Source organism: Bufo gargarizans, chromosome 10, assembly GCF_014858855.1.
Source record: "Bufo gargarizans isolate SCDJY-AF-19 chromosome 10, ASM1485885v1, whole genome shotgun sequence".
Classification (NCBI taxonomy): domain Eukaryota; kingdom Metazoa; phylum Chordata; class Amphibia; order Anura; family Bufonidae; genus Bufo; species Bufo gargarizans.
The window spans coordinates 121,204,600-121,224,075 of NC_058089.1; the positions used below are offsets into that span (position 1 = coordinate 121,204,600).

The 19,476-nt window shown below is 46.1% G+C and overlaps 2 protein-coding genes across 2 annotated transcripts in view; both read right to left on the reverse strand.

Annotated features, from left to right (window-relative positions):
• Nucleotides 1-6,328: 6,328 nt before the first annotated feature.
• On the reverse strand, nt 6,329-15,545 carry LOC122921077 (polycystic kidney disease protein 1-like 2). Its single transcript, XM_044270973.1, has 7 exons — nt 15,400-15,545; nt 15,109-15,317; nt 14,795-14,936; nt 8,243-8,465; nt 7,941-8,148; nt 6,724-6,811; nt 6,329-6,487 (listed from the first exon to the last, which is right to left on the reverse strand). Exons 1-7 carry the CDS (start codon nt 15,482-15,484, stop codon nt 6,453-6,455), a joined length of 990 nt encoding a protein of 329 aa, XP_044126908.1. The 5' UTR covers nt 15,485-15,545; the 3' UTR covers nt 6,329-6,452.
• Nucleotides 15,546-16,699: 1,154 nt separating this feature from the next.
• The window catches only part of LOC122920119 (polycystic kidney disease protein 1-like 2), a 35,032-nt gene continuing 32,255 nt past the window's right edge, over nt 16,700-19,476 (reverse strand). Inside the window, exons 13-15 of the mRNA XM_044269329.1 lie at nt 18,123-18,224; nt 17,862-18,040; nt 16,700-16,850 (exon numbers count right to left, since the gene is read on the reverse strand). Of these exons, the coding sequence (XP_044125264.1) occupies nt 16,700-16,850; nt 17,862-18,040; nt 18,123-18,224 (432 nt within the window). The remainder of the gene's footprint in view (nt 16,851-17,861; nt 18,041-18,122; nt 18,225-19,476) is intronic.

The following is a 19,476-nucleotide window of genomic DNA, read 5'->3' on the forward strand; positions in this document are numbered from 1 at the left end:
GACGAGCAGGAACTCAAAGGAGAACCAAACACCAGCACTTCCATAAAGAAAGGAGTTATCAAACACATAGCATGATGGGTGAGACCAGACTAAATAGAGGAGTTGGAATGACCACTTAAGCTACACCTGAGACAAGAGGTGTGGCCATACCCAGCAACAACACAGAAACAAGTGAAACTACAGAGGCTGTCAGATCACATCACGTGAAGCCAGTCTCTTAGATCTTCTGACCCCTGTCATGGGGGAGACCGTGACACTGATACTCCACAGAAAAACTGCCTGGAACGGGCAGACCTAATAGAAAGCTGAAGAAAAAAATACCTTGCCAATAGGTACAAGTGATGCCGATGCCTGAAACATTGGAGGTGTGTAGCCTCGTCCCAGACTATCTACCGCCATAGTGTAGCAACCTCCGCCTGAAGAAGGGGAGAATGTGCTTATCAGAGGAATGCACAAAGTGGCCTGACAGCAACCAGTCTGCTGTGGGGAGTAATGTAGTCTTACAGCATGTGCACTGAATAGGTAGGTCCGCTACAGCAGGACGTCAGTGCAATCACTTAATCTCCTAAAAAGGGGCAATGCTGATGCTGTCACAAAATAAACTGTGAGCGCCAATGTCCCACTTGTGAAGGGAAAAATGCAGAAGACAAGTGCCACAGAAACGAGTAGGTTATGCCAGCTGAACTCCATACTAGAGAACACCAGAAGTGAGGAGAATCATCAGCATCCTGTGCTATTGCTAACACCTAGTCTGTTGATGGAGGTGGTGGAGTTGACCAGTGCCATCAGGAATGAGTGGACTTGTCAGCTACAGCCCCAAGTGCCAGCATAAAGACGACACCTGTTGGAGCTGCAGCACCCATTGGTAGCATAAAAAGAGAAAAAGATCCACCAGAAAAGAAAATTCAGAAAAAATGACCACATTTAGGACCAGAGTGAAGGCTCTGGGATGTGGATGAGGGAAATGTGTAGCAGTAACAAGGGCTGATACTCCGCATGGAGTAGAAGGTAATGCGGTAGAAACTGCAGATCAATGCCCAGTGTCAATGCGTCATGTGAGGAAGGAACTAACAGGGTTGCCATCACTGCTTTCAGGGTGAACGGAAATACTCCAACTGAGAAGGGGTTATACAATAATAGTCACAGTATCCAGTGCTAGGTCCAATATTACACTATGGCCGGAAGTAATGCGGTGGTAGTCACAGTATCCAGTGTTAGAAAAATTACTCCACCTGTGGAAGGGGGTAATGCAACAGGATGTACAGTATCTGCATGATGAAGGGGGTAACCTGACGGCATATACAGCATCCAGCGGACAGGCAATTACTTCACCTGTATTTTAATTATACATTTATTTAATAATTAATTTATTGAAATCTTAAGCCCCAGCTTCAGTTAGGTGGCGAGGCAAAGAAGGGGTTAATAAAAAAATGTTTTTAACGAAGTGGGGACGGAGCTCAACAGGCTCCTGGAGGAGGAGAATATATGGGCGCTAATATTTTAGGCCCTGAAAGGAATGGAGGGCGGGAAGAACGGCTGCGGTGGGGGACTTGTTATAAAATAGATGAACAGAACTTTCTTACTGAATGAAAAAAGAGACTAGTATTGTGCTTGCTCATCTCACCTTAATGATGTGGCGCTTGTTACTTTTGGGAATATCTAGGAAAAATACGAAGACCAGAGTAAGAATGATAAACTGCATATTACAATAATAACAGATAATATGCAACATATCAGTAATTATACAGATTACTATAGTTCATCTTTTTTACAATTATCCAGTGCTCTACCAGGTTCAGTGTCAGACACACTGTGGATCCAATTCTACTTTTGCTGCTGCAAAATTATGAATTGTGAATGTATTCTATGTAGGTTTGCTAAAATCATTATCTTATAATTTGTATAACCCATAACTACTTGTAAGGGGGTAAAACGTTATCCTCCCCTTATGTAAAAGACATAACATTACTTGGCTTCTAGACCACTGTTTGGTTCCTCAGCAGACAAAGAACTTGTCGGTACTGCCCTTTAAGAAAGTGTCCATTGTTGTTATACTGTAATTGTTATGCATATATTCTGTGTGTATTCCATTTAAATAACGTGTTTATACTTGAATGTATTGTTTTGCCCTTGCTCATGCATCATGTGGTCCAAGTAAAAGTTGGCTTGTAGACCACAGTACACGACACCGCTACCATGTCCTACCCGAGTAATTGGGCAGCATGAATCATTTTCCTGGCTGCGGCTTGCAGGAGAGAGCATTGGTCCACTGAAATGCTGCGCTGCAATGTTAGTCGGAGGGGGCTTAGGGGAGGCTATTTAAAGTCAGGGTTTGGTGTGCCTTGAAACTAATGATTGGTAAACTGGAATCTAAGTAATGGTGCACTCGAGTGAATTCCGAGTGACTTCTGATATTCTCACAGGGATCCAGATGTTCAGACTAGTATGGCATAGCAAATCAAGAGCGTGAGCTGACTGAGGAAAGTATCCTGTTGACTATAATTAGTTCAGCCCTAACTGAGAAACTTCACGAGAACTTCAGACATGAAAGTGAGCTATCAGATGGCATGAGATTAGTTGCCCCATGGCCTGGTAAGAGCACTGTTTATTCCAATCCTGTGACCAAATGGACTGGTTTCGTCAAGACGGTCAGAGACAGCCCAAGGGTCAACTAGATCCATTCAGTTACAGATAGAGACGCTGGTGAATTACAGGTTATGTCTGAAGCCTGTAAAGTAGCTCTGTGAAGTAAGTGGACCGGCTGGGAGCAGTGAGGCATGCCCGAATCATCCTTGCAAAGCTAAGTAATAAATGTGTGAAGTTACAGATGTGTGAATTTATTCCTGTCTCTGCACGTTAAAGTGGTCGTCTCACCTCAGACACCGGGGCATATCGAAAGAGGTAGGACCCGCACATACTTAGAACGTAGTCTGCAAAGTGCTGGTGAGCACAACGTGCATGCGTGCGTGGCCACCCTCCATTCATTTCAATGGAAGCTCTGAAAAAAAGGCCAAGCGCGCTGCTCGGCTATTTTCGGCGCTCGCAGCTGAGCAGTACTTTGCAAGGAAGCACTATATTGACTAGGCTACTGTCTGAGCCTGTACAGCTATTACAGTTTAGGCGTCATGCATGTTTGCATATACCCAACAGAGGTTGACTGGGAGCAATTCTGCCAAAGGTTGCTACTTAGCGTTGATGAGGACCCAGGGCATTTCTATACAAAGAGGCAGGTTGTGGCAAGAGTAACCTTCTAGAAACTCACAGTGGCACTGTAGGATGGATAAAAGCCATCACCAACTTTGAACACGATCTGTCAGTGGATCTGTGGAGTATCACAGGGCCCCCTGACCCCGGCAAAGACTCAAATGTGAACTTAAGAGCTAATTTCAGAAAAATTAAAGTGCTTATTACAAGCCTGGTCCTCTTTGTGCCTGCAACCATCAAGTGTTTGTACCTACTTGTGAAGAGTATACTTCTGCAAACTATGTTCTCTAACTATTCTACAAAGTGAACTCAGCAAGCATCCCTAATATGCTGTTTCAACCCCCCCCATATAATTTGACACTTACCAAAGGAACAGATGAATCTCCTCTTGTCCTCACATGCTGGAGCTGTTCTCCATTTTTCCTGGGCACCTTTATATATTATAGTGCACCCTGAACTCTGTTGTGCCATCCTTTTGACCCGTCTGTATTTACCTGCAAAATGAAGATGACTTTTCATTCTGTCCTTCAGGCCACACATCCAAGCCCTTACCTCCTCAAAAACAATTCTTGAGCCTTGAGTCAGCAGAAGAAAATTCCCTTTTCATCTTATCTACACTTGTGCAACATTCTTCTCTATGTATGTATAGCCTCTACATACGATGTATTACCATAATTTGTTGGTTCTCAATCCATCTAAGATGATCATTATGCACTTACCATGATATCTGTTGTACTTCTTGTAGTCTCTGTCTTTGTGTTGTTCATCGCTTTGATCTTCTTGGTCTTTGTCATTTTCTTCGGTATGGTCTTCATTTTGGTATTCTTCTTGATCTTTATAATTTCCTTTGTGTTGGTCTTCATTTTGGCCTTCTTGATCATTGTAATTTTCTCTGTGCTGCTCTTCAGTTTGGCCCTCTTCTTGGTCTTCATCCTTTTCTTTGAGTTGATCTTCATTTTGGTCTTCCTGATCATCATTTTCTTCGAGTTGGTCTTCATCATTTTCTTCGAGTTGGTCTTCATCATTTTCTTCGAGTTGGTCTTCATCATTTTCTTCGAGTTGGTCTTTATTTTCGTCTTCTTCTTCATCTTCATCATTTTGTTTGCGTTGGTCCTCATTTTGGTCTTGCTGTTCATCTTCGGTCTGATCTCCTCCATTCTCTTTTTGTTGGTCTTGATCTTGTGCGGGTCCTGTCTCACACAACAGGTTAGGCAAGAAGGATTAGAAGTATTTTCTACACCCAATAATATATCTATGAGCTACATACAAAAATAGTTTTTTCAAATGGTAGTTTCATAAAAAACCTGTGCAGCTGACGTTTTAATTCAGTGAGCAAAAACTCACAACCTAACTGAAAAAAGTATGGTATATAATGGTTTAGTTAGGCAACCATTACATCACTGGGATTAGTAACTCAGACAGATCCGACAGCCAGCACCCCCACAGATCAATTGTCACTGGCATAGACATGTATAGTTTATCATTGATATTGATGACCTATCCTGAGTAACAGAGTATGGCAGGACTTTATGGCAGTATACAGTGTGCATAAGCCATGCAGATATGTCATGGATTTTGCTGCAGATGTTACCCTATACATTACTATATAATATATCTTTCTGCAAGCTTACCTTGGTCGTTCTTGCTGCCTCGGTTTTGGTTACCTTGACCCAACCGGTCCATTATCGGTGGCACAACTTCAATCCAGTAAGATCCCTCATCCTTAATTATAAATAATATTTCCTCCAGTGTCTTCTGGTTTCCAATCTGGGCCAATTGTCCGTCTTGTTTCTGGCACCAAGACCTAGCTCCATCATAAGTCAACTCTTGATTAACAAGCTGAATGCAATTTTCTCCCACATGCTTCTGAGAACCGGGGCAAACGGCATCGCTAACATGCTGCTCAGGCAAAAGGAGAAGGATCAAGCTGCACAAAGTCCACATAGCTCTTGACATTCATGCACAGAACCAGGATTCAATTGCTGTTGTTGTACTTTCAGTCAGCAAATGATACAGGTGCACACATATTGCCCACCCTCTCCCAAATGGACGTAACATGAGACTGAATAGAATGCGGCACACCCTGCTTAAACAGGTGGATGCTCTATACACATATGATGTACTTGTGTATCCTGAGCACGCTTACACCATTGTGTTAACTAAAAATGGCTTTTATTGTACTGTAGATAAATGGCAGGGATCATTACAGGAAAAAAACAAAGCTCAGACTTAAATATGTACAAACTGGGGACTAATGAATTCCAGGCCTACAGGAAACCTGAATATAACTCCATGTAAACTATCGGAGAACTTACAAACGCCAGACAGAATTAAAAGCAAACCTATGGGATAAAATGAAATATATTTCTGATTCACTGACCACTGCTTTATGGTTAGTGGGGTAAAGAACATCACCAATGATCCTTTTTAAAAAGCTAACAATTATCTAAAAGTAAGGACACCAGATCTCTCCATATCTCAACTTCCAAGATGAATGTTAGTGTGACATGGATGGGGATGGAAAGGAAGGGTTAAGGTTTGTAATAGAGTTATAGTTTACTCCAGGCAAAAGTGATACACCATCTTATGTATTGTGCAATGCTGGAAGGCAGTGCATGGCTTCTTGGTGCTCTTTGAATCCTTGAAAGGTAGTGGCTCTCCTTGAGGAGATCCAACTGGTGTAGGCAATGCTCCCTGGGAAAAAGCATGCAATAACTGGCTGAATACTATATTACAGGAGGAAAGTCAATAACTTACATCTGCTGGCGAGTTTATATATATATTTTTTATTTTGGTGAGAAACGTTAATTAATATTCTATTTGTAAAGAAAATTGGGACAATACTTAATTGAATAACGTGTTTAAGAGGCAGTAACAAAATTTGTAATTGGTCTTGTTGCAAAAAATAATATGGGAAAACAAATACATAAACATACAAATTTTTTATGCGTCAATTGATGTTTTCTATAGGCATAACCATAATTTGACTATATATGTATGTGTGTATATATATATATATATATATACACACACACACACAGTATATACCGGTATACGTATGTATGCGTTTTACTTAGGACTGTAATATATATTATATATATATATATAAAATGCACCATGAAAAATATAAACATAATCTGTATAAGACGCTGCAGAATGTATTTGTCCCATCAAAATGAATGTAGATTCGGGTACATCCAGTACATGGACCAAGAGAAAATGCAGAGAGACAGAATCCAGGAAATCCATCACATTGCCGTCTCATCACTTTTCTGACACTCATCTGCAATGTATAGCATTAATTATTACATGTGTATAGACGCTTCTGGGATTGGAATAAAACAAATAGTAAATAACCTACAGATATGTGACAAAGAACAAAGTAAATGGCAAATAACACATCCATATTCATGCTGTTATTACAATTTTAAGGGAAAATGTAAAAACATGTCCTAACACATGCCAAAATAAAAAACAGGAATCTATGACGTATCAAGAAAGAAAATAGACGAAACTAACCTGATATCTCCAGTTCTGTTTCCAGAATTTCTTCCTCATCTTCTACCTTCTTTAAGATCAGAGCAAAAAAAACTGCAAATCCAACAACCTGGAAATCACATACAAAATACTTTAAAGGGCTTGTCTGATCAGTGAGGGTCCATACCAGTTGCGTCCCCCCCCCCCCCCTCCCCATTTGAATGCAGCGACACACTTGTATGGGTGCCTACCACTCCATTCAACTTGATGGCACTGAAGGAGATAGCAGAGTACAAGCGCTGGGCTATCTCTGGCAGCAACAAAGAGCTGAATAGAGTAGCAGCACACATGCATGCCTGCTGCGCCGTTCAAAAGGAGGCACTAGCAAATTTAAAAACGTAGTAGTGAAATCTGCACACTGAATCATGCAGAGTTTGGTGCAGAAATGGTGCAGTTGCTGTGGATTTTTTTGTGGTACTTAAAAAAGGAAAACAAACTCATTGGTGTGGAAATTCACGGCTGTGATTCCATGGGTAATCTACAGCAAAATCCACAACAATACATTACCGAGTTTAGATTTCCCACTGTACTTATATGTAAACAATCCATTTAAAATCTCCAAACCAACTTCAAAATCTACTTTGCATGCCCAAATATGCTTGGAAAATTTCTGCTACATGCAAAAGGGGCTTTGAAAGGCCCCGTGCTCCCCTGTTTGAATGGAGCAGTCGTCACGCATGCGTGCAGCCACAACATTCAGCTCCATGGGGCTCCCAGAGATAGCCGAGTGCTTGTACTCTATGAAAGTTCCATAGAATTGAATGGAACAGCAGACACATATGCAAGTTTGCCTCTGCTTTTAAAGAGGGGAATACGGGCACTCCTTCTCGTAATTGGAAGGGGCCTCATTGGTCGTACTCCCTATGATCAGACACTTATCAAGTTGTCTCAATGGGACAACCCCTTTAAATTGCAACTTTGCTTTTTAAGACCTTGTTATAGATAAACTGTCGATTATGTATGTAAAAGATGGCGACGCCACGTCTGGCAGAAAGTAAGCAAATGTTTTTTTAATGGGTAATGGGGGTGGAGAGTCAAAGGAGGGAGACAGTCATCTATGACAGGGACTTCAGAGAAATCTCAGAGAAATAATTTAAAGGGGTTTTCTGTGAGTTAATATTGATGACCTGTCATTAATATCAGATCACTGGGTGTCTGACTGGCTGAGGTTTGACATTAGTTGAAATGTATTTGCATACCTTAAGTGGCTGCAGAATAAAGATGCTTTGGAAAAGAGATAAAGCCATTGAAATAATCCACCGGATAGAACTGTTCTTTCCATAGAGAAACCCGTACATCATGGCGAAGTAGGTAGAAACAACACTGATGGAGACCAGTAGGCTCCACCCAATGAACAGGAACCACCAAGGCAGTCGCTTCTTTTTCACTTGCTGCTTTTGTTGAGACCTGCGTGGATATTATAGTACAGCAATTCAACACACAGTATAAAGTCAAACAACCACAGAACTTTAGACTGTCTGTTAGAAGCCTGGTGTCTTACCGTTGTGCAGGCAAAGGAGGAACAGATTTGTCTATTACATGCAGCAGAGCATGTAACTGCGCGATGAACTCCTCATGCTGCTGCTGGTCTGGGACCTGCTGGCTTCCCATCTGCTGAACATCTTGAGATACCTTCTTAAGCTTTCGGGACACATAATGTGCACAAAACAAGGCATGTAATTCATCACTAGAAAGCTGCGCCAAGGGTACCGAAGATGACAGTCCTGGAGAGCAACCATAGGAGACATTAAAAAGGGAAGGTAGTGAATCTTTAGGTCGAGTTCACACAAGGCATATTTGCTGTTGAAATTTGTGAGAATGCCCGTTTAGTTTGCAGAAATACATGTGCTTGCTTCCAAAACAACCCCATTCAGATAAATAAAAAAGACTCTCACTGGCAGAAATGTCTGCAACAAATCTGCTGCATTTGAATATAAACCCTGAAGTGGAATTTATGTTTTCCAACTAAATGCCTTCAAGAAGCTCTGTGTCAGCTTCTTCAAAAGGCCATCTTCAATAAAATAAAATAAAAATTACATAAAAAACGAGATTTTTGTATAACTTACCAGTAAAATCTCTTTCTCGCTCTTTCCTTGGGGGACACAGAAGACCTTGGGTATAGCTCATCTCCCTAGGAGGCGTGACACTAAGTAAGAACTGTTAAGCCCCTCCTCCACAGCTATACCCTCAGCCTGGAGAGAGAGACTGTCAGTTGCGTGTCCAAGTAGTGAAAACAAGGCAAAGTCCAAAAGCGGAACCAACAAGCCAACTACCCAACGGGTAAAACAAACCCGGAAACCGTGCAGAGAAGAACAAAGAATGGGTGGGTGCTGTGTCCCCCAAGGAAAGAGCGAGAAAGAGATTTTACTGGTAAGTTATACAAAAATCTCGTTTTCTCGCCCAGTTTCCTTGGGGGACACAGAAGACCTTGGGACGTTCAATAGCAGTCCAAGAGGGGAGGGACCACAGCACCAAGGCGAAGCACCCGAAGGCATCAAGAAACCGCCGCCTGCAGACCAGGCGGCCCAAGGCAGCAGACGCTGAAGCCCGAGTACGCACCCTATAGAACCTGGTAAGGTGTGCAAGGAAGAAGTGACCGCCTTGCACAAATGCATGGCCGAAGCCTAATGCCTCTGACCCAGGAGGAACCGACAGCTCTGGTGAAATGAACGGTGACACCAAAAGCAGAACCCTGCCCTTGGTGCGGCAACCACAGCAATAGCCACTCTGAGAAAGTGGAGGAAAGCCACCCTGGATGCCGTCAACCCTTCGCGCGGACCTCCTGGAACACAAGAGGCCGAACGTAGACAAGAGTCGGAGATCTCCAAGTAAAAAACTGCAAGGCCCAAACAACGTCCAAACCGGTGAAGTGTCCGTTTCCGGGGGTGGGAAGGGGAGGACGACTGCCTCGACGAAATGAAAGACAAACACCACCTTCAGAAGGAAGGAAGAGACGGAATGGAGAACAGCCCTGTCCTGGGGAAAGACAGAAGGCTCGGAACAAGAAGGGCCGCCACTCAGGCACCCGCCAGAGACACGATGGCTACAGAAACACAACCGTACAGGACAGAAGGAGTAGAGAGAACCTCTGTAACGGCTCCAAGTGAAAGATTGGAGCGCCAAGAGCCCAGTATGTAGTTCCCAGGGCGGTACCGGAGGGCAGCACAAAGGAACCCAAGAGCCGCTCCACGGAAGAAGGTCCAGACAGGCCCAGAGGGCCGGGGAACGCTGAAAGAAGAAGGGCAGCGCTGACACCTGACACTTCAAGCGACAGAGTCCCAGTCCCAGTTCCAGGCCGGACTGGAGAAAAACAGAACCACGGAGAGAGAAAGGAAGAGTGGGGGAACGCCCAGCTTCCCACAGAACCCCAGGTAAAAACCTAAGTCCTCCAACAGATCCTGGACGAAACACGGCCAGGAGCGAACACTAGCGAGCCCACTAGAGTCGCCTGGGCAAGAGGGTGAAAACCCAATGATCAGGCGCAGACCAGTAACACGGGTAGAACGGTCGGTAGAACTGGTCCCGCCGGCCCCCGAGCAAAGTTGTCCCGGATCCACCCTGAGTGGGGGAGCAGAAGGACAAACGGACAGGAACCGAAGGGTCCGTCCAGCAACCGCCAGATGCCAGGACAAGATAGGCTAAAACCCAAGCCGATGCAGTCACCACAGGAAGACGGACTACAGTCCCGGTGTGGGAGATCTGAAGACAATCTTGGCAAATGGCAGTCCTCCCAAGCTACCGAGAAGGTAAGTCCATAGCAGAAACATTGCCTAGAATTGAAAACAAAAAAAAACAAAAACGCAATCTGCACCCAGCGGGAGGACAGAACGCCGTAGACCCGGTAACTAGGTACACAGCTAGTACAACCAGTGTGGACAAGGGGGACTCAAAGGGAACACCAGTACCATCCACATGAACAACCACAATCTCCCCCGAGGGAAGGGCAGTGAAGGAACAGCCTCTGAAGCGCGGCCGGAACAGAAGCCACATCGGAGTGATCTGTACCGAGTGGGAGCCAAACAGAACCGGCGAGAAAAGGCGGTCGAGGCAGAGGCCGGCATAGGAGTGGGCAACAGAGAAGCCATAGAACAGCTCAAAAGCAGCACACCGCTACACTGAGACGCCCGGTCCACCGCCTTGAATACCCTGAAGAACTCAAGGCGGAGGTCCTCCGGACCTGGGTAGGCGAGCACCCAAGAGAAGTTGGGTGACCTTCCCAAGAAGAGCAGCCCGAACCTGGTAGCAGATCAGACTGAAGCACCGAGGGCGCCAACCGGAAAGAATCATACCACACTGCACCCGAAGAGGAGGAAAAGGTACTAGGCGAGGGGACCGTAGTCCTGCCAGAGCCAACATAAAATGCGAAGGGCGCTGCAGACAGCACTCTCGACCATGTGACCACTAGGGCAGGGAAACAATGCCGCGGGAGGACGAATGGGTACGTATCTAGGAACCACGAACACTCCCCGGGCGGAAGGGCCAACGAAATGAGTGAGTACCACCCAGCTCGGTGCAGTAGCGAGCAGCAGAGCCCGTCTACTTAAATATAAGGTATTCATCTGTTGCTTATCGGACAACACCTTAGGCTCACACAGGTGGACAGAATGATCTCCTTAGAGAATAGTGCAAGGCTTGCTGCAAACACTGTCTCCCAAGAGAAAAAGTATGTCGCAGGGGGAAAGGAGGCATACGTACGAGTAGCCCCGTAAGCAGTGAGAAGGCTAACCCACCTACGGGACGAGAAGGCATACACGGCCCAAACAACGCACAAGAACGTCCGCTCACTGCAAAAATATCACTCAGCGAAGAAGGCCAGCCACAGAGTCCCACAGCATCTACAGAAGTGCAACTGAAAAGGAGTTATGCACAAGACTAGTATGGTATGCGATAGAACGCAAACTGACCTCCCCGAAAGGGGGGGACATGTACCTGGCAAACTGCAGTCAGCAAGAGTGCAAGGGCCCGCCCCAAAAAGGGGGTGATGCCCAAGGTCGTAACTACGTCAGAGAAGTAGGGCATACCCTACTTCGCCCAGAAGGGCGCCATGCACATGGCCACACAGTATCCAGCAGGAACGCAGGAGGTCCACCTAGTGAAAGGGGGGTCATGCACAGGGCTATCCTAGCATTAAGTGATTAAGTGAGTGTGCAACAATTCAACCAACACCGAAATTTCGTGAGAGTGCAACTACTCCACCAATGAAGGGGGAACATGAGCAAGTCCAGCACAGCACATACAAGGACAGCCTTGAATCCTGTGAGCGTGCAAAATTCCGCCCATGGAATGAGGGGTGGTCACGCACAAGGCCAGCACCGCATCCAATGGGAACACAAGCGTTCCACCCATGTTAGAAGGCCATGCTCAAGGCCAGCAATGTATCCGGTGAGAGTGTAGTATGCCGCCCAGAACACGAAGGGTGGGGGGGGGGGGGTCATGCACATGGCCAGCATCGCATTCAGGGAGAGTGCGAGCAGCCGGTGAAAATGTGCGTATGTCACCTAAAGGAGGCATGCCCATGGCCGGCAGCGAATCCAGTGAGAGTGCGTACACCGCCCACGGAAGAGGGGTCATGCATATGGCCGGCAGCGGATCCAGAGAGAGTGCAAGCACCCCGCCATGCATAGCGTTCATGCACCTGGCCAACAACGTACCGGCGAGAGAACAACCACCGACCGAGGGAGTGTATGTATGCCGCCACCAGGGAAGGAGGCATGCCCAAGGCTGGCAGTGAATCCAATGAGAGTGCATCATACCGCCTATGGAAGGTGGTCATGCACATGGCTGGCAGTGAATCCAGTGAGTGCCGAATGCCGTCCACAGAAGGGAGTCATGCCTATGGCAGGCAGCGAATCCAGAGACAGTGCGGCGTTCCGCCTAAGGAAGGGGGTCGTGCACATGGCCAGCACCGTATCCGGTGAGAGTGCAATATTCCGCCTAAGAAGGGGGTCATGCACATGATCGGCAACGAATCCAGTGAGAGTGTAGCGTTCCGCCTATGGAAGGGGTCACGCACATGGCCGGCAACGAATTGCCGTGTTCCACCTATGGAAGGCGGTCGTGCACATGGCCAGCACCGTATCCGGAGAAACTGCAGTAGGCCGCCAATGAAAGGGCGATCATGCACAAGGCCAACCCGCAGTTAAGGAGAGTGCAGTATCCCGCCCAGGAGGGGGGTCCTGCACATGGCAGGCACCCTACAGAAAGGGCCGCATGCACTGACCAGCGCCGTAGCGCGGAGAGGGCAAAAAAAAAAAAAAACGCCTAGAAGGGGAAATGACCCTGGTAGCGCCGCAGCCGGGGAGCGCGACACCATGCCACCTATGGAAGGGGGGCATGTATACAGGCAGCACTCTGAGATGAGGCTGCAGTGTCCTGCGCAGACCACAAGTCATATTAATAAATAATTAAATTTATTTCTTTTTTTTTTTTTTTTTTTTATTTATTTATTTATTATAACACATCCTCACTGAGGCAGAAAGCCACACAGGCCCATCGGAAGCCGGCCTGTACCCAAGGGGTTAACAGGGATCCGGCCTGGGGGCGGCACTGCGATCCTCTGGGGGCGGGGGAACCTCCAGGCGGGAAGATTCGCGCCCGGAGAAGTTCCAGCCCCCTCCAACAGAGGCCCGAATTTTGCGGCCTAGCAGGCCGTGAAGCCGGGGTCTAAATTTTTAGCGGCGCCCGGGTGACCGGGGCCGCACAGTATTTAAAGTACCGGCCGGGCCTACGGAGCGGCACATACCGGCCGCGGGTGCCCACCCCGCGGGCCGGAAGAGCTGGGGACCCGGATAGGGTGGGATCGCGGCCGCGAAGTGTCGCCCAGGAGGGGAACAACATTTTGCGGCGCCCGGCCGACCGGAATGTTCCGACGGTCGGCCGGGGGCTGTTGAGGCATAGCGCTCATTTGTAGGCCGCGGTGCCCACCCGCTGTCGGAAGCGACGACCCGGCAGCCATTTCACCCCTGGAGCGGGCCCTTGGCCTAGAACAGCGCTCCATATGGCCGGCAGCCACAACCACCTTGCCCTTGGACCGGTGCCCGTGATGGGTCAGGGGCAGCAAGGCGCGGGCCCTCTGGCCCTGAAGCAGTGGCCGGTAAGAGGGAGGGGGACCCTGAGACCGGGTCTGTGAGGGTGGGAAGCCTGCATAACCCCTACGTCAGGGGCAGCTAGGTGCGAACCTCTGCAGCTCCCCAGGCATTCTTCTTGTCAGGGAGAAGGGTGCCAACGTCCTATGGAGGGGAGGAGAGGGAGCAGAATGTCGCCCTGTGGCAGCCAGGGGCCAGCCTAGGGCTAGCAGGGACAAAATGGTCCAGAGGCCCTATCAGTATGGGGGTCAGGCACGCAGGAGACCGGGGTGGGGGGGACGTAGGGCTGGAGAAGCCAATCTCTCACCACAGCCGTCTTCACCCTCGGTCCGTTCCAGCAGGGTCGCCCCTTCAGCTACTGGCACCGTAGTGGCAGGACGCTGGAAGAGGGACTTGGCGTGCGGGCGACCCTTGTGCTGGCGGGATGTAGGGGAGCTGGGCTGCCCTGATCCACCTTGCCTTCTGTGGGGGAGGCAGCAGTGCGGAAGACCGGCACTGGCGCAGCTCGACCCCGGGAGAAACAGAGAGGTCTAGTGCGTCTCTGTTGTCCCTGATGTTCTGGAACAAAAAGAAAAGAAAAAAGTAAAAATCAAAAATTAAAACAAGGAGAAAACAGCCCTGCAGAGCAGGGAGTGTCTTGCCTCCTTGGACACTAAGCTAAAACTGACAGTCTCTCTCTCCAGGCTGAGGGTATAGCTGTGGAGGAGGGGCTTAACAGTTCTTACTTAGTGTCACGCCTCCTAGGGAGATGAGCTATACCCAAGGTCTTCTGTGTCCCCCAAGGAAACTGGGCGAGAAAATTGCTTCACAGATTTAGGTCCTTTTGCTGATTTTCAAATTTGCAGCATGCTCTATTCTGCTTTGGAAAAGGTGGTGGAATCTATGGTCACATCCAAACTAGCATTGTTAATTTTTCACTGCAGATGTGGCGTGGCTAAAAAAGTTAGTAAAGGAGGTATTGCACTTACGTCCAGGCGTTAGCTGTTTTTGTAAAAGATGTGAGATGATCTGCAGTAGAGCAGTGAAATTTTTATTTGTTTCTTCATCCAGGTTCACTTCTAACTTATTCCGGGAAGTCTGACTCAGAGTCTGCACTACTCCCGACAGGTCCTAAATATAATAAGCAGGATGAGGAAAAATATGCAATCAAAATAAAGAAAATGTAATGAATGCAAAAGTTAAAATAGAGCAAATCTGCAGCATACTCACTACATTGTGGCCTGACGGTTAAAAGAAAAAGTTACTAACCACCCCCAGAAGCAAGAATCATCTCAGTTCTCACCTCCAGAACAGTATAGAAACTTAGCTGGCAGGATGGACTCTTCTTGGCATTGGGAATTAGTTTGTCTTTTTTAGCTTTGGTCTTTGTGCTTTTAATTTCCCTGGGCTGAGTGTTTCGAAAGATGTAAATGATGAGTAGATTGACAGGAAACATGAGAATTGCACTTTCAAAGGCTATCATAATGTCCTTCCATGTCAGGTCAAAACCGCCTGAAAAATAAATATTAAGGAGCAAGATGGGAAGTAGCATTCCATAAATACAATTGGAGATTGCGAAAAGATAACTACTCACCAACACTAATGAGCACTGGATAAGTAGCTTGAGGTAACTCCCAGAACATGAGGTTAATGACAACTGTACACATGAGAAGACACATACAACAGGACACTCTCTGGACACGTGTAAATACACTACGGGCTGGATGATTGAGGATAGAAATCCAGATGTGTTCATCGCGCAGGCCCCTTAAAGTTTTTTTCAAGAAAATATTCCTTGCAAGACAGAAAAGAAATAGCTATGAATGTATACACCAAGGCTAGTTTCACACCTGTGGCATGGATTCCGGCAGGCTGTTCTGGCAGAGAACAGCCTGCCGGAATTCTCCGGATATGGAACTATGCAACCACAATGTCTGCTGACACCATTAACTATGGGGTCCTGTGGTGATCCAGCCGCAATCTGGCAAATATGCCGAGAGTCAACGGACAGAAACCGCTGCACACTGTGGTTTGTGTCCAGGCGATTCCTGGCATTCTCTGCCTGAACAGGCGGCCGGATCGCACTGTGGCAGATGTGAAAGTAGCCTAAAAAAAATCCTAAATAATTTTCTGAATTCAAGATGGCACCCTGGTGGGAGAGAAACAACAAACTGCACTGAATTATAACCTTTATAATACAATTTCAAAGGTGTTGGCCACCTTGGACAATCCCTCTCTCTCAGATGTGGCCCCTAATGTAAACTGTGTAAGAACATTAAAAGGGTTCTCTCATAATAGTGACCTTTTACTAAGCGCCAGCAGCCTGCCCCATTAAGCTAAGGATTCATACTTACTGGCTCCCCTCTGCTCCGATTCGCCACACTGCCTCTATGTTCTGGTCTTTGCAGTTTTTACACCTGGCACAGCATGGATATGGTCACATGCCCTGCTGCAGCCCTGCTGCAGCTTCAACGGTGACGTGACTGCTGTGGCCATGTCACTGGTGAAGCCAGTCATTGGCTGCAGCAGAGCAGGTGACCATAGCCATTGCTGTGCCAGGTGTAAACACTGCGGGGACCAGAAACATGGAAACACTGGAGGCAGTGTGGAGGACAGGGGCGACAAAGCGCAGGTATGAATGAATCTTTAGCTTAGTGGGGCAGACTGCTGGCATTTACTAAAATACTTTAATAGAGTATTTGTTGCTCATGTAGCACTCTGTACTGACATGGAAGAAATGGAGCCTTTGTGGAGATGACAACCATACCCACTAATAGTCTAATGTGGAGGGATGAACAGAGTCAACAAATAAGCAAAATCTGGGTGCAAAACTTTTTGACAAGGTTACTAATTTAACTATGAAAGTGAGGTTTCAAATCTTCCGTTACTGAGGATTACCTAAAACTCCGTAACTCTTGGTCATTGGCAACTTTGAAGGTCTTGCTCAGAGAGTCTCCTTTGGGTGGCTGGGAGAGCCAAGTGTTACACAGAAAATGCCAGGACATTTTGAGCTGGACATCCTGAACAGTAACCTGAGCAACGTACCTATGACATAAAAGTTATGACATGAAGTAAAAGTTTGAGAAATAAGAAATAAAGACTTTATTATGTGACAGTAGTTGTACAGAATTAGATAACGGCTGCTTTCGTCCAGACATGCAGTGACACCTGTCCACAGGTGGTATTGCTGATCATCTGCATTAACTTTAAAGAGGTTGAAAAACTTTTCTAAGGGATAACCTATCCAATAAAAAGGGGTGGACAACCCCTTTAAGATGGATGCAGTGGGCGCATGTGAATAAAACTCTGCTCACTCATGGCGATCAACCGATGCAAGTCTGTCATATCTCAGACTTAAAGTAAAGAAGTGGAATAGACAGCTCTACTGCTCAGGTAAATGGTAGAGGTGCAAAGCTGCTTGATCTGACTCACCCAGTCAGAGACATAAAATTACAAAAGGATAAAGGATAAGCAGGCACACTCTTATTTGGGTACAAGGTATAGATTTATTTATATTCTAGTGTTCGTGGGGTCTGGTGGATGGAAAAAAAAAGTGTATAAAACTAGATAAAAAACGTTGGAAAAAAATGTGGAAAATTTTTGAGGAAAAAGAAGACTTTATGAACATTTTTTTCCAAAGTTTTTTTATCTAGATTTATATCTGGACATTTTACTCTTTATTTAGGTATCCTATACATTTTATTATTCACCAGTTTTCCTAGGACAATTTTTTCCAGGACATCCATCACCTCTCATCCAGTGGTGATTATTTATCACTTCAATACTCCTCCAATTTTCATTTTTCATTTATTAAAAGGGACTACTTTTATACACTTTTTTCCATCCACCAGACCCCACGAACACTAGAATATAAATAAATCTACACCTTGTACCCATATCTCAGACTTGCCTTTAAAACTATCTAACCATTGGCTCCAACGGCCGGTGGGGTTTCCTATGTATTCTGCTGTTGTACAGTAGTCGTGTCGTGCAGGACCAGATATGATCTATGGACAGGCCTATTTTTCTAACTATAAACTTAGGCTGTCATCTTACCAACTTTTCTGACAGCCTGTGCCATCATGACGGAGCGTGATGCTTTTCAATTCACCCAAAGGAAATGGCACAGAAAGGATAAAGGCATCAGCATTACCGCTTCTGAACACCTGACGTCTGGTGCCTGAGAGCAGGATGGGGCCAAACTCACTTTCTGTACCACAAAGTGACAGCCACACCTGCATACAAAGAAGAAAGTGTCAATGTCAGGTCACAACATGGTTTATTTTTGTGTTAATAAAGAGATATTAAAATTCTTACCTTGGCGCTGGTCCCTGCCCCCGTCCTGTGGCCTGTGCATACAGTAACAAGATAACGGTATAATCCACAAGGATCACTATCCCGAGGAACAATCACTCGATTCTGGGGTTAAAGAAATGAAAAAGAAAGATATTAGACATAATGACTAAGGTCATTACGAAACTGTTAGGTCTAATTCGCAGGTCAGTGTTTGGTCAGTGATTTCCATCAGTGACTGTGAATCAAGCGCAGGACCAGCTGCAAATCTTTGCATTATGTCATAGTTCCATGCAGGCTACACTCCTGGCTTTGGCAAACAATCACTGGTACACCAATTGTGATTACAGAGGGAGTGAAAGTAGGGGACATCACTATTATTACTACTACGGGCACAGAGGGGGCATTACTATTGTATGGGGATACAAGATGGGCATTATGGGGACATTTCTACTGTATGGGGGCTAACAATCACTGACCAAACACTGACTCAGTGAATAAGACTTTACAGCACAATACACACTAGGCTACCAATATAGGAAGCAAACATTCTTGTTTTTGTTCTAATGGCAGGCCATGACGGAGACGAGCCTTCCTAGAATCGCGGGTGGTGCTAGGGAGGCTGGTACCCGTTGCTGCCTGCTATATGCTCCCCCTTCCCCACACCGGATGTTTTCATCCGCGCAACAGTGAGATGCAGTGGCGCCCGTGCCCGCATCAGAAGCGACGGAGAGTAAATTAAGTACTGGGGGGACCCGGGCATATGGGGGGACATTATAGGCCTTGGGCTGAAAGCATCAGATCATTATGTACCTGGCTGGTGGCCATGAGGAGGTTCGGGTGGCCCTCTAGGCATCAGCCCACCAGGAAATTTCCCTGTAAAGTCTATGTCCAATCTGCTCCTCGCTACACGTTCAGGTTTTTTAATGCAGTTTTTTAAGCCAAAACAAGTAGTATCTGTCCTTAATACTTTTTCTTATTGTATGGTCCACTCCTAATTTTTGGAATAAAGTGATTGTGTGGCTGTAGCCTAGGGTTGCCACGATACCAATATTTTAATTTGATTTTGATACCATAAAAAAGTATTGCGTGGTATCAATTACCATTCGATACTACGCAAAAGAAAAATAAAATACCCAAAAAAGCTGTGTATTGCGCATTTTATGGAACATCCAGCCCATAATAGAACAGTCCTATCCTATTTTGGGGGGGGGGGATAAGGTGACCCCAAAATGGCGAATAGCGTTTTTTTTTTTTTGCCCTGTAAAACCGTTCACCGCATATGGGATATTTTTTTATATTTTAATAGTTCTGACTTTTTGGGAAGCGGCGATACCTAATATGTTTAAAACTTTTATATTTTTGTGTTTTGTTTTTT